This window comes from Chinchilla lanigera, unplaced genomic scaffold, assembly GCF_000276665.1.
Source record: "Chinchilla lanigera isolate Chin_1 unplaced genomic scaffold, ChiLan1.0 scaffold00010, whole genome shotgun sequence".
Taxonomy (NCBI): Eukaryota; Metazoa; Chordata; class Mammalia; order Rodentia; family Chinchillidae; genus Chinchilla; species Chinchilla lanigera.
In genome coordinates this window covers 5,329,647-5,344,088 of record NW_004955411.1, presented here as the reverse complement: position 1 = coordinate 5,344,088, position 14,442 = coordinate 5,329,647, and the positions used below count along the sequence as shown (strand labels likewise).

At 41.6% G+C, this 14,442-nt stretch overlaps 1 protein-coding gene across 1 annotated transcript in view; it reads right to left on the bottom strand.

Moving 5' to 3' along the window:
- The window catches only part of LOC102026726 (glutathione S-transferase A), a 21,434-nt gene extending 7,401 nt beyond the window's left edge, over nt 1-14,033 (bottom strand). The window contains exons 1-5 of the mRNA XM_005377652.2: nt 13,935-14,033; nt 10,701-10,752; nt 7,777-7,909; nt 5,601-5,746; nt 3,596-3,726 (exon numbers count right to left, since the gene is read on the bottom strand). Coding sequence (XP_005377709.1) covers nt 3,596-3,726; nt 5,601-5,746; nt 7,777-7,909; nt 10,701-10,752; nt 13,935-14,021 — 549 coding nt within the window. The 5' untranslated portion in view covers nt 14,022-14,033. The remainder of the gene's footprint in view (nt 1-3,595; nt 3,727-5,600; nt 5,747-7,776; nt 7,910-10,700; nt 10,753-13,934) is intronic.
- Nucleotides 14,034-14,442: the final 409 nt, after the last annotated feature.

Genomic DNA, 14,442 nt, shown 5'->3' with positions numbered 1-14,442 from the left:
TTTAAAAATTTGTTTTATATAGGTTGTGATCTTGTATTTGGTACACATATATATTCATGATTGTTATCCATTTCTTGTCATTGTTTTCTTTTAACAAATATGTAGTGACCTTGTTTATTTGTTTTGATCAGTGTTGGTTTGAAGTTCACATTGTGAATAGAATATGTACCCCTGCTTTTTTCTGGGTTCCTGTCACACAGAGTATTGTTTTCTGTCCTTTGTCTTTCAGTCTGCAAGTATCCTTTTGAGTTAAGTATGTTTCTTTTTTTTTTTTTTGGTTTTTCTCCTGTACCGGGAACCGAACTCACGACCTTGCGTTTGCCAGGCAGGAGCTTTTGCCACTGAGCTAAATCCCCAGCCCCTTAAGTATGTTTCTTAATGCAGTATATTCTTGGACCTTGTTTCTTGGTCAACTCTGCCAGTCCATGTCTTTTGATTGGTAAATTGAGACCATTTACATTGATGGTTATAATTGATATGTATTGACTAGTATTTGGCATATATTTTCCTGTTGATGGTTCCCTGTCTTTTCCCTCTGTTTAATTGCTTCCTCTGTGTTATAGTTTGTGTCTAGGTGTCCCCCCAAAGTCTTATGTGGTCATGGGGCAGGCTTTTAGAGTTTGATTGATTATGGGTGTGAGAGCTACCCCCGCCCTGGAGTGGATAATTTGCATATGTTAGGGAGAGCAAGAGGCTGCTTGCAGCCATTCCTGGCTTTTGTGCTTGTTGCTTTGCTGTGTTCTGCCGCCATGAGCTGTAGCCCTCTGCCATGTGCCACTCTGCCTTGTAACCTGCCACGTATGGACTAAAACCTCCACAAACTGTAAGCAAAATAAATCTTTCCTTCCTTAATTTTGGGCATCAGGTATTTTTGTCCCAGCAATGAGAAAAAAGTAACCAAGATACTCTGCCTGGTGGCTTCTTTCTATTGGTAATCTTGGAATTGTGGGCTTTGTGTTCTCTTTCTAGAATAGCTTTCAGAGCTCTTTGTAGGGCTGGTTTAGTTGTCATGAATTTTTTCACTTGTTCTTTTTCATGGAGGTATTTTATTTCTCCATTAATTTGGGAAGATAATTTTGCAATATACTTCAATCTGGGTTGGAAGTTGTTTTCTTTCAGAACTAAAATATTTCAAGCTATTTTTGACTGTTTATATTGAGAAGTCTGCTATTATTTGGCTGAACTTTACCTTTATAGGTGATTTATTTCTTTTCTCTAACAGCTTTTTTTGGTATTGGGAATTGAACTTAGGACCTTGGGCTTGCCAGGCAGGTGCTAGTGCCACTGAGTTATATCCCTGGGCCACTGTCTAATTTTTAATATTCTATTCTTGTGCTGAATTTCTGGAATCCTGACTATTGTATGCCTTGGTGTAGATTTATTTTGGTCCTGACCAACTGGAATTCTGTATACTTCATTAATTTGTCTGTCAAATTCTTTTTCCATGCTTGGGAAGTTTTCTGCTATTACTTCTGTGAACAGGTTTTTTATGTCATTGTTACTCTTTCCTGCATTTTCATTGACTCCAGTCATTCTTGTATTGTTCTTTTTTGTATCATCTTGCAGTTGCTGGATTTTTTCATGGCCCCTTGCTATATTTAAGAGATTTTTCTTTTCCTGATCACTAACCATAATCCTGTTGGCTAGGTCTGATATTTTATTTTCACTTTCTTTCATTTGGTTTTGCAAACTTTCAATGGAATTTTATATTTTCTGGATATTTATTTGAATCTGTTTCATGGATTCCAATTCTTTCCTAAGTTTGGCATTCATGGTTTCTATTATTTTTGTATCCTCCTCCACTTTTAAAATCCATGTCTACTCTAGATTTGCTGAGCAAGTCCTTCATTAGGGTCATCAACTGGCTTTTGACAGCAGCTGGAATGGAGTCTGGGTCCCAGCTCCTACTTCTCAGCTGAGTTTCCCTCAGTCTGCTATCCAGCTGCTGGCTGTCTACTGTGACTGGCCGGCCATTCCCTCATTCCACTCCTGGGTTCTGGCACTGAGGTGACGCTGGGGCTGTTCTGCTGCTGGATGCTCAAGCCTGAGCCCTTTCATACAAAGTGGCAGTCCTGTCCACCGGCTCCTCCTCCTCCACACAACTGTTGAGCATGGCACTCACTTCACTGACCAATCAGTAGGGCAGGCTGCTTGGGAAAGTGTCTCATGTTCTCATTGTTGCCTTTAACTGCACAAGGCTCTCCCAGTCCAAGTCAGGTCTCATTCTCCCAGTGAGGAGCAGCACTGCTTTCACTGACTCCCCACCCACTTGGTCAGACACACAGCTGCTCTAGCTGCACAGCACATTTTCAGGTCTGCAGCAGCGAGCTATTTCTCCTATAGCAATGAATCCTAATTTCTTCTTTTCATCTGTCAGTTCCCTCATGGTTCTTGTGTGTCCTAGATTATCTTTGATTTCTCTCCAGGCCGTAGTTTCCAAACTCTCAACACCTTGTTCTGGAGAAGCTGAGCAGCTGACACCCAGCATGCCACCATTTTGGATTCCCTGAATGTCTTGAACTCTTTCAGGAAGATATCTACAAGAGGAGAGCTGGGTCAAATAGAATTTCTCATTTTAGTTTTTGAGGATTTACAAACTGATTTCCACAATGGTTGTACTAGTTTACATTCCCAGCATTGTACAAGGGTTCCTTTTTCCTTGCAGCCTTGCCAGTGTTTGTTCTTATTTGATTTTGTGATGTTAGCCATTCTTTCTAGAATGAGACAAAAATCTCAATGTTGTTTCAATTTGCAGTTCTTTAATGGCCAGAGATGTTGAATTTTTTTTCCATGTGCTTAGTGGCTATTTATGCTTCTCCTGAGAAGGATCTGCTCATTTCAATTGCCCCTCCTTTGATTGGGTCTTTTATTCCTGGGGGGGGGTTTAAGTTTTTTAATTCTTTGCTTATTCTAAACAGTAGGGGACCTTCAGGGGACCTTCTTAGACACACACCCTTGTCATTCTTTTTTTTTTATTTTTATAAAACAAAGAACAGTGTCTGTCAGATAAAAGCAGAGGGATGTACTAAGCAAAGAAAGGAAGAAGTGGATAGATCCAGTTGGAAATGATGATAGAAAATATTAATCAGGGCCCAGACAGAATCAACTTACAAACTCATGGTGTTGATGGATACTGGTGGTTGGTGGGTGGGTTTACTGGGTGGGGAGCTGTGGACACAGTAATAGAATGTCTGACAGTGGGAACTGGAGTTGAGGGAAAGAGATCAGATGGATAAATGCCTGCTCAGATGGATTCAGCGTGCAAAGAAAGGGCATCTGAGATAAAGGAAACCCTACACAGATCAGGAGCAAGGTCTACAAGGGAATGAAGGGGCAGTGAGAGAGATGCAGGATCCTTGGTTCTACTCCTTATAAAGGTAAATATTCTTAGAGCAGCATGCAGCTCTTTTTTCCTTTCATGAAAGGATAATTTTTTTCCCCTCAAATCCAAGGTCTAGATGGGCATTTTGGAGGTATGGGGGAAGGAGTTGAAGACCTGGAGGAGGCTGGAGCTGGGAACTACACCACGGGTCCAAATATGAGAATCACTGTGGGAGATGTGGTGCTGCCTCTGTGAAGGCGGCGGAATAGTTACCTGCAGTAGAGGGAAGTCAGCCAAAAGACTCACGTCAACCTCTTCAACAAGGTAGAGAAGTTCAACCAGGAGAATGTCCACCCTGCTCAGCTTGTTGCCAACAAGGTAGTCTTGCCCGTGGCTCTTTAACACTTGCAAAATTTGAGAAGTCTGACTGTGAACACAGGCATGGTCAGACTGGGACCTCAGCTTTTCCCTGGGTCTTTCATCCCAACTCTTCCCTGCTACTGCCTCCCTGAAGGGTGTGGAGCTCCAGGAGTTTCTCAGGGCCCTGACTCATGAGCGAGCGTGAGAAGTGGGTGCTGCTTCTCTGCTACATTCCAGGCATCCCCTTCATTCTCATGCCCTTACCGCCCCCCACTTCTCCACATTTTGCACGTGTGCTAAGGGCTCGGCTCCTGCGGCACCATATCTCCACCTGCTTACAATATGAGAAGAGCAGCCCTGAATCTTTGCAGTGCTCAACTCCCTTCTGTTCTCTTGTACTGTCTACCTTGGGCAGCAGCTCCACCCTTGCAGCAGCACCCTTAACACGTGTGCAGACCATGCTAGTGCTGGTTAGCACCTAGGGTTCTCATCTCTACTCTCATTTCCCAGTTAATCTCTTTGTGACCTGAGATAAACCTGAGTTAACTTAAATTCACTATGTCCTTTGCAAGATGGGTTCTGAGTCCTTCCTTAGAGCAGTATAATCTTCATGGAAGTTCCCTAGCAGTGAATAGTGCTGATATCTGTAAGCTTGCAGTGCATGGGAAGTTGTTTGTTTAACTGATGGAGAGGTGGAGACATGGACACATGACAGAGGCAGCATATCTGAATGAGGACTATGCTGTCATTCAACATGTATTTCTGCTTTTGTGGATGTATGAAATTTATATAGTAAACTTGTAGCAAGGCATGTGATTATTTCTTTAAGTATCTCAGCAGTATGGAAATTAGATCAAATAAAAAGCAAAAATATACATGACATCAACTTCTAATGAGAAAAACTCTTAAAAGTGTCAGTAAAGACCCTTGGTATGAAAACAGAATACAAATTCAAAAGCCTTATTGTAATATACATAACTCAGTTTTTGCATGGAACACTTAGATATAATAGTCTACATGATTTAAGCTGCCAGAGAACTTTTCATCATGTGATGTGTCCTAATCCACAAGTTCCACAGCAGTGTGTTTGATTGTTTTCAAAATCCTCATTTTTTTTTTTTTTGGTTGGGCAAAAAAACAATGAATGGACTTTCATTGAAGATAAAGCTTAATGCTTCATGAAATGAATTTTGTAGCTTAGTTCTCTCATTCATTTGTATGATTCTATGTCCCGTATAAACTTTTTTTTGGTTCTTTATTTTGAATTAGCTTAAGTTCAAGTGGTTTTTTCTTGAAATATTCTTGCTTTACCTTCACAAAAAAATCTTAACTAAGGTTAAGAAATCATAACTAAATGATGGGTTAGTTTGGATGGCTTTCCTCTCAAGATTGAGAGCCACACCCTCAAATCCTGTAGGAGTTTTTCTTATCATCTTTTTACAGCGTCTTCTCTCGATCTCTTTACCACGATCTTTGTTTAGAGCCTCCACATTCATTCCAAAGCACCACAATATTCTCTGACTGGCATCTCCTCCCATGTCTGTCTACACCGGGTCAGAACATTTTGTGCCAGGCTGTTCTCATCAGGTTGCTCTGGGAACAAGTGCAGTGCCTTCTGCAGGATCCACACAACTGAAAGTGTGGCCCAGAGTCCTCCACACATCAAGTTCTCCTTGTGAACATGACACCCGTCCGGTAGTAAATTTGGGATTGAGCAACAAGAAGTTGAACTTTGGCTCCAAAATTATGCCTTTGGTATAACTATATAAGGCTCCCTGCGTATTCATGCCTAGATGCCTCCCCGAGCCGCACTGTTTTGGTGCTGGTGTTATGAGGACTCACTGGAAAGTCAAGGCTCTGGGAGCGCCTGCCTTTCTTCAGACCTGAACTCAGTGCCCCAAACTCTGATCAGACTCACTTACTTTTTCAAAGACAGGGAAGTAACGATTCTTTGTTCTGTCTCTAATCAGAGCCGTCTTGCTATCTATTTGATCTGGAGGAGTTCGTGGCAGACGTGAGACTATTTCATACAAGTCTAGGATGCCTTCTGTATACATATCAATCCTGAAAGCCAAACACATGCAGTCAAATATTTCCTTTCTTAGACTTCATGGTTTAAAATCTAAATAAATAAGAGCCTTAGGTGGTTACAAAGTAATTCACCTCCCGTGGGTACTTTTCATATGGTAATCATTACACTGTAAGTTTTACTTATGTTTTAATATTTACTTCTTACGAAAATCCGGATTCACAGTGAGGAGCAACCTTTGTGGGATCACTACATGGAACGAGCAGAACTGCAAACTGTATCTGCAGGCTCTGTGTGATTATCCGTGCGCAGTGTTTTCTTTTTCACTTGTGCCTAGAAAATAAGCAGATGACCTCTGCTTTCTTTTTCATCTCTGTTCCTTTCAATCCTGTTACACAGAGGCTCCTTGTCATGTTCGTGTTGGAAGTTCTGCCAATTATTTCCCCTAAAACATATTTCCACAATCTTTTAAATATGTTTTCCAACACTGGCCTTATTTCCAGCTTTAACAGTTCTGCTTAAAATAGCCCCTTTATGGGTGTGTTTTTAAGTTCAGTTACAACTGGCTCATTCCATAAGAGACCTTTCTGTCATTTCAAGCTGGACTTTCTACAAGTATTTTGAAATTTATTTGACAGCGTTATTGTCACATATTCACACACCTAGCTTTCAGTCCTTGAAAATATAATACTTATGTTTTTTAGACTTATGTTTCATAGACTTATGTAAACATTAGCATTCACGATTCAGAACATTTTTATTAACCAACTCTCAAAAAATGTAAACATTAGCATTCATGATTCAGAACATTTTTATTAACCAACTCTCAAAAAATTTTGTCTACTTTGGCAATCACTCCCCAACTCCCTGTAATTCCAGGCTGGGCACCCACTAATATTTTCTGAGTCTCTATGAATTTTAATGTTATGAACATTTCATGGAAAATCATGGAATATGTGGCCTTTTGTTTCTTCTTTCCTTTCTAAATACAATATTATATATTCAACATTTATCCCTGTTACATAGTACATCACCACTTCATCTCTTTTCCTGACCATTGTATGCCTCTAGTATATTTTTTTCCTTCTATTCATCCACTCTTGGATCTTTTGGTTGTTTCTACCTTTGAAAATTTTGAATAATGCTACTAAGTATATTTCTAAATAACTAACATATATTTCCTTTTTCCATGGGTGTATACCCAGCAGAGGAATTGCTGGATAACTCTGTTTTGAACTTTCTGAGGAACTGTCCACAATTTCATACAGGACTCCTTTTTCAATCAATCAGCTCCATGCCAACAGGAAGCATACCCCCAGACCCCTGGCCTTGGTTTTAAAGAGTCACTCTGGCTGTTTTAACACAGCATGAAATGCTTTAAGTAGCTCCGGTATCATGAGCACCACTAATATTCATCAAGCTGACCTGTCCATAGAATAAGCAAGTACAGTAGGTCCAAGTCATCATTTTAATAGTTTCTGAAACTTGAAATTTAGGTCCTTTGGATTCTCCCACACCAAAACTTCTCTTTCTTGTCCTCAAACTCTGTGTCACTTGTCCCAAGCTTTTGACCATAGTCCAAATTATAGAGTACTGGGCACCTGGTGTCACGATTTCATCATCCTCATGATTTCATGTTTCACTGGCGTTTGAAAGGTCTAATACTGTACTGTGCTGAGATGTCATCCTCTGATCTAATCGTAGTCATCTGAGTGCACCCAACTATACTCTTTCCTCACCTCCTAGAACTTTACTATTGTTGCCTCACTGTGTATGTCTGGGCCTATCTTGTGGCTTGTTTGTGTTTTCTGAGGCAAGATCTCACTGTATAACTCAGACTGTTCTTGAACTCGCTATGTAACCTAGTTTGACCTGAAAATCAAAGTGATCCTCCTGCCTCTGCCTCCAAAGTGCTGGGATTACAGGTGCATACCACCATGCCTGGTTCTTAGGTCCACCCTGCTGTGCTGCTTATGGTCTTCCTGCCATGATCCTGCTCACTGAGGGTGTGACCTAAATCCTCCCTGTGTCATTTTCCTATGTAAGAACAGGAAATATACCATACAGGAGTCTCTCCTTCATGTCTTTGCCGTAGAGGTTGTATTTGGTGGCGATGTAGTTGAGAATGGCTCTGGACTGCACCAGCTTCATCCCATCCATCTCCACCAGGGGTATTTGCTGGAACATCAAGAGCCCATCTGTTGGTAAAAGGAAAGTAAAAAGATGGTGGAATGTTTTTGACTCCCAGCATTTGAGTGTGAGACTATATTTGTGCCAATAAATTAAAATAAGGGGGAAATATTACTTGGCCATCTTCAGGTAAAATAGCAGTTTATTCATATAGTCCTTTATTTTCTTATTAACCTTTTTTTTGCTTTTTAACCTATTCATCTTTTATTTGGCATTTACATACACAATATCTCTTATGTTTTTCTGTGTGTTTTATTCATCATCAATCACCATGCATACTGCTATGGTTTTATCTAGGTGTCCCTCCAAATCCTCATGAGGTCATAGGTGGGGCTTTTTCAGAAGTGGCTGGATCTATAGTGTGTGTTACTGAGATTAAGGACACATGGTTACTAAATTCGTCCACTGTAGTTCCAAGTGTGGATAATGGGAAGACCCATGGTAGGTGTGAGTGCTAAACACCATAACAGTGTGTGGCCTGGATATAATATAAGGCACAGAAAGAGGGTTGCTTAAGCTTGCTACTTCACTGCTGCTACTTTCTGCCTGCTTTGCTTTGCCATTTCTTGTTCCTCCTCGTGATGCTCCTCTGCCATGTCACCTTGCCTTGGAGTCGGCTGACTACAGAGTAAAACCTCTACAGACTCTGAGCCCAATAAACTTTTCCTTCTTAACTTTGGGTGTTAGGTATTTTGTCTCAGTAATGAGGAAATTAACTAAGACAAATACTATCGGAGTGTCTGGAGGAGCTCCAAAAGTAACACTCATGATGTCATGAGACTTGTCAAAGTTTTAAAGAAAGGTTTCTATACAGTGATACCAACCTGAGTGTGGGTGGGATAGCCACCCCCAACAAGCCATAAAGGAAAACCCTCATGATAACCGCCCCTTACATGTCTCCTCCTGTTACCTACTGCATGTCTTTGTGCATGCATCAATAGGTGAAGATTGTTGGACTGCAAACTGACTATAGCTCACACAAGGGACAGAAAGAAGGAGAGAGCATTTACAGGGTTGTGGGGGTTGTTTAGTGACAAATACTGAGAGAAGTTCAGCCCTTTTTATTCCTGAGTGAGTTGGAAGAGCTCCTCAATGTGATACATCTTGTATTTTACCACTTGCTGCTTCTCCCTCATCCCCACTACCACCGCTACAATACATGAGTGTTGCATGATATCTGCTAGTATGAAAGGTACTGTGGACATCCCAGGAAGTAAGAGATGCCAGGATCATGAAACATCAGCTGCGAAAAACCGTGGGCCATGAGTTCAGCTGGCCCAAGAGAGAAGCCAGGTAGGCTCCAACTGAGAAAATCATAGGAGTGGGTCTCCCCAAGTCCTTCAAAACTTGCATTTTACCATTGAGCTTTTCAGATGCCAGAATGGAGCCACTGGACCTTATGTTCACCTTGCTGAATCTCTGTTTCAATGTGGTCCTTCTATTTTCTATGTCCCCTATTTCTCCTTTCTCAAATGGGAATGATTATTCTGTGTCATTGCAACCTTGGGATTGGCTAACTAGTGTTTGTATTTTTACAAGGTTCATAACTAAGAATTTGCCTTGAGTCTCAGAAGAGACTTGGAGTTGGACTGCAGGAACTGTTGAGACTTTGGGGAAGGAATTGTTGTGTTTCCAGTTGTATGTGGAATGGTTATATTACATTAGTATTGGAACTGCCAAACCACATTCCCCTAGAAATGAAGCCCCTTGCCTCCATACTTACCTGACCTTTCCTTCAACCCTGTTTACTGAGATATACAGAGTTGGTATAATAGCAGATGTCACCTAATTGGCCAAAAGAACGTGATGAGTCTGGCTGAGGCATCAGTGTGTTTCAGGATGGCAAAGTGGTGGCACATAGGCAAGAATTGCTTTCCAGCTGACAGCTAGATTGGAGGCTTGAGCAGGAGCCTGTGAGATTCCAGGGCTAAAACATGAGAAAACATCTCAGCTAAGACCATGGGTCTCGGAAAGTATTATACCTTCCTGGTAGTAAGGTGCCAACCTTTCAAACGTCAAATTATCTGTCGTACTACTAATTAGGGAGCCTCTGTGCCTGGGGAAGAGTACTTTTTTCTCCTTTACATGTCATGCCTGCAAAGTATTTCTTCTCATGCATTCTGCCACTACCCCAACCTGTCTCCCTGATCAGTGCCAGTAAAAGCCATGGGCACTCTGGTGCTTGGCCTTTTGCTTCAGGAGAACAATCGGTTGTCCCAGAGCCCCTTCAATTGCAGCTTTCTCTCTTTGTCTTTTTTCTTCCACGCACCACGTTGCCAGGTGGGAGACTGAACACTCTGCAGGGATTTCAGCACATTAGTTTGAATTATGACCTTGGTATTTTCTTTATTTGAAGATTAAGCATGTAGAATTGTTTGGCTGTGAAGTTGACAAAGGTGGATTGTGACCATTAATGAGGATAGGTTAACTTCATTGGATTAAGAAATGCCTAGCAGTAGAGCATGCTCCTGGGTGTGTCTGGTTGGCCATGGCATTGTGGTTTTGGGTACTGTACATGGCCTATTGCCCCCATCCCTCTCTGGCACTGTTTCTTCTTTATTCTGTCCCCTGTTGTCATGAACTAATCACCTTTGCTCCACTGTGCCCTTTACCATGACGTTTAAGCCTTGGAGTCAGTTAACCATGAGCTGAACCCTGAAAACAGGAGTCAAATTAAATCTCTCTTGGTTTAAGTTGTGAGTATCAGGTATTGTGCCTCAACAACAAGAAAGGCTAATACAATATTCAAACTTCATTTTTCAAAACTCTTACCAGAGACACTCAGACACTTGATCTTACCATTTTTTAACCTTTCCAAATCTTCTGGACATGTTATAAACTTCTCTTCAAACTAGAAGAAAATGTAAAAAAAAGTGCTTCTTAGTTAATTCCATAGTGTTAGAGTTTTTTAAATTGGAAAGGTCCCTGTAATGAATATAGAGAAATTAAAGTTTCTGAGTCTGGCACTAAGCTCATAGTTAGGTCACAATTTGGGAGAGCTGGCCCTGGAGGGCAGAGACTAGGAATTCCTTTAGTTATAAGGTTTTAGTATCTCAGCAGAACCTGTCATGTCTAGTGGGATCAAATAGAACCATTGTGTTCCTACCATGGTGTATATTGTAGGCCAATGTCAATCTAATATTTTGTCACCACTACAACAGTGTAGTGATGGAGACCACTACAAGGAATACCTGAACAGGACTTAATCAACTGGCTTTTCATGTTCACTTGTGAATCTGTCCAAGGCCTAGGCTCCTTGTCTGGAAATGGCAGACTCATAGTAAGTGGACCTCTGTGAATCAGTAATCCGTACCAAAACCTGTGGTGGTGATGAAGTCAGAAAACCTCAGAGGATAAGACAAGATCATAGCCAAGGACACCTGTATCAGATCTCAACTAGATAAACACTATAGCTTCAGACATCTCACTCCTGGTTGGATTAAATTAATGCCTTTCTTGGAGAAGTCCTTGAGTGATTTTGCCCTTCTTGCATACTTCCCTCTTTTCTTCTGATAACCAAATAAATACAGACCACCCAGACAAGATCTTGGTCTTAGCCCTGAGAGAATCTAGAATTCTATGAGAGGGCTTTGATCCTCCTGGAGCCCTGAAATCACTCCATTTGTCTCTTTTTATTTAGCCTTCACCATCCACTTGTTTGGGGGACTGTGGACCTGACCAGCCCACAATAACTAAGGGATATTTTTAACCTGATAACTTACATCACTGCTCTCCTTTTCATAGTTTAAGAAGAGTTTGTAATTATGGACAAGTAGGTAAATGTCTTTCTAGTTTGCTTTTTAGGATAGTGTTTGTGGTTGATTTCCATAATCTGACAGGGTAGGCTGTAGAGGTGATGAAAAGTATATGCCACCAATTTGCACAGCATCCACAGAACCATTAGGGATGTGGTTGTTCGCCACAGGAGAGTGCCCAACATGGAGTGGGGATGATGAGGCTGATGGCCATGGATGAGCCTGTAATTATGTCTTTGGACACTGAGAACTCAGAAGGTCTGAGCAAGAGTCTTCAGGCACTCCTCAGTTATGGTTGGATGGAGAAGTAGAAGCCCTCCTTGCTGAGGACATTGAGCCTACTTCACCTCTTGTGCTGAGCTCATCCTCTCTGGAGGCTTGGAATGTATCTCAGAACCTCCATCTGGGGATGGACCTTGGTGAAACCAGATCATTCATTTACAGAAAGAACAAAGACTGGCCTGGCACTACCACATCATTTGTCCACATTTATCTTCATGAAATTAAGAAAGGATCAGGCCAAGGAGCCATAGATTTATGAAGAACTGAGAAAGACTGCTCCCCAGGCTTAAGTAAACACATTGCTATGAGCTCATTGAGTGCATTAGAAGTTCCCTTCATGGGCCATGACCTCACAGATAAGGATTGTACATAGATGTCCCCAAAAGTCTCAAATGCTCATAGGTGGGCTTCTGGAAGGTGATTGGGTCATGAACGTGTGACACTCACAGAGTGTTTGCCCACTGATGAGTGTATAGCTCAGTGTGATGCTGGGAGGTGAAGCCTGGTTGGAGGAGGTGGGTCATTGGGGTTTTGGCTTGGAGGGTAGATTCCCCCTGCCCTCTCACCACCATGCTGCGAGCTAGTCTTCCTCTGTGATGCCCCTCTGTCATTTCACCCTGCCTTGGAGTCTGCAATCTATGGACAAAAACCTCTGTGAACTGTGAGCCACAATAGACCTTTCTTCCTTTAGTTTATGGGTGTCGGTTATTGGTCCCAGTGATAGGGAAGTAACTAAGACAGCGTTTGACCTTTCTTTGCTGCTGTCACTTGAGGGACAGCATCCATGCAGTGTCCATAAGCTCCTCTCCAAGAAACCCCTCACTTAGTTGCCAGGAACCCAACTTCTTATCTCTCCTGAGAAGAGTTTCTACCAGTAATGCCTCAGAGGGAAGAGACCATAAGTCCTCTCAGCATTTCCTTCCTTTCAAAAGCTACAGGAATGTCCTTTCATGGACAATGCTCCCTTCCATTACCCTACTGAAATCTCCTGTTTACTTGTCTCCACCCTAAGAGGGCACCCAGCCTGCCAAAGGGCAGTACCTGGTCTCTCTTGTTCACCTTGAATCCTGAGGACCTAGCAGAACCTGGCATCTAATAGATTCTCCACAAAATACTTGTTGAATAAAAATGTATTCTCTCTCTAACAGGAAGTTTGTTACTGTCCACTCCTTCCATCCTTTCAGACTTGTTTTTAAAAATACACATAGCACACAATTCTTCCCTCTAGCAGTGACCAAGAAAGTCCAGTAATTACCAGATGAAGTTAATCTAGATTTGTCTCTACTGCTCTCATCTCTCCTATTCTGGTCCTACTGTTCAGCCAGACCTAGGTTTCGTATGACCTCATTAGAAATACTTTGGGTGTGTCTGTCTCTAAAACATGTCCTCTTCTGTTTTGTTTTGTTTTTGGTGCTGGGAATTGAACCCAGAGCTTTGTGCATGTAATGCAAATCACTACCACTGAATCATATCCCTACCCCCAAACATAACTGTTTTTTATTGTATTTTATTTTATTTTTGTCTTTTTGAAACAGGGTCTCACTATGTAGTCCAGGCTGGCCTGGAACTCACTTTGTAGCCCAGGTTGGCCTCAGACAAGCAGCATTCCTCTTGCCTCAGCTTCCTGAGTGCTAGGATTACAGGCATGCCCCACCATGCCTGGCAGTGGCTGTTTTTAAAGTAACAAAAATATAACACCTAAAAGCATGCTAAAAATGAACTATAATTCTTTAATATCACCTAATATTTAACCAATATTCAAGTTTCTAATTGTTGTATAAACGTCCTAAATTATGTAATTCATTTAATTCCAAATGAATTCTACACATTGGAACTATTAGAGATTTCTTCTGAATCTTTAAAATATATTTGTTTATGCACTTTTTACTAGAAAGAGAATTATATTTTTTGGCTAAGTTGGTTTATTTTTCTAATAAATAAGGGTGTTTTTATTTATGACAAAGTTTTTCACAGGTTCTTGAGGGAGGAAATCTACCTCTACTCCAGCTGCAGCCAAGAGCCACCGGATGGACTCCATCCTGCTCCGTCCATTGAAGTCGTGAAGAACTGGCTTCCCCGCCATATTAGTAGTCTCTTGGTTTCACTGAAAGTGAGTGAGTGAATGAATTAATTCATAGAACAAAAAGTACTTTAGGATTATAGTTAGTGATCCAACAATACAAAGGAGTGTCTGCCTCTTCCTGGAAGGGTTAGAGAAGTCTCAGAAACTTCCTTGGACCAAATTCTCACTCGCCTGGTCTACTGTCCTGAAATGGCACCACACCTCTCTCACAGTACTCTTTTCCTTCACTTTGAGGATGTAAACACACAGCACAGGCACCTTCCTGTGACAGGACCTGGTTGCCTGGAAGGAACCTTGAAAACAGAGGACTGTCTGAGACGGAGTCAATGGTAGGGGCAAAGTCCTTCTCCAGCTCTTTGGCTCCAAGGCTGCATTTGTTCTTAAGTATACAGTGGGGCTTGGTCCTCCCTGACCATAGCCA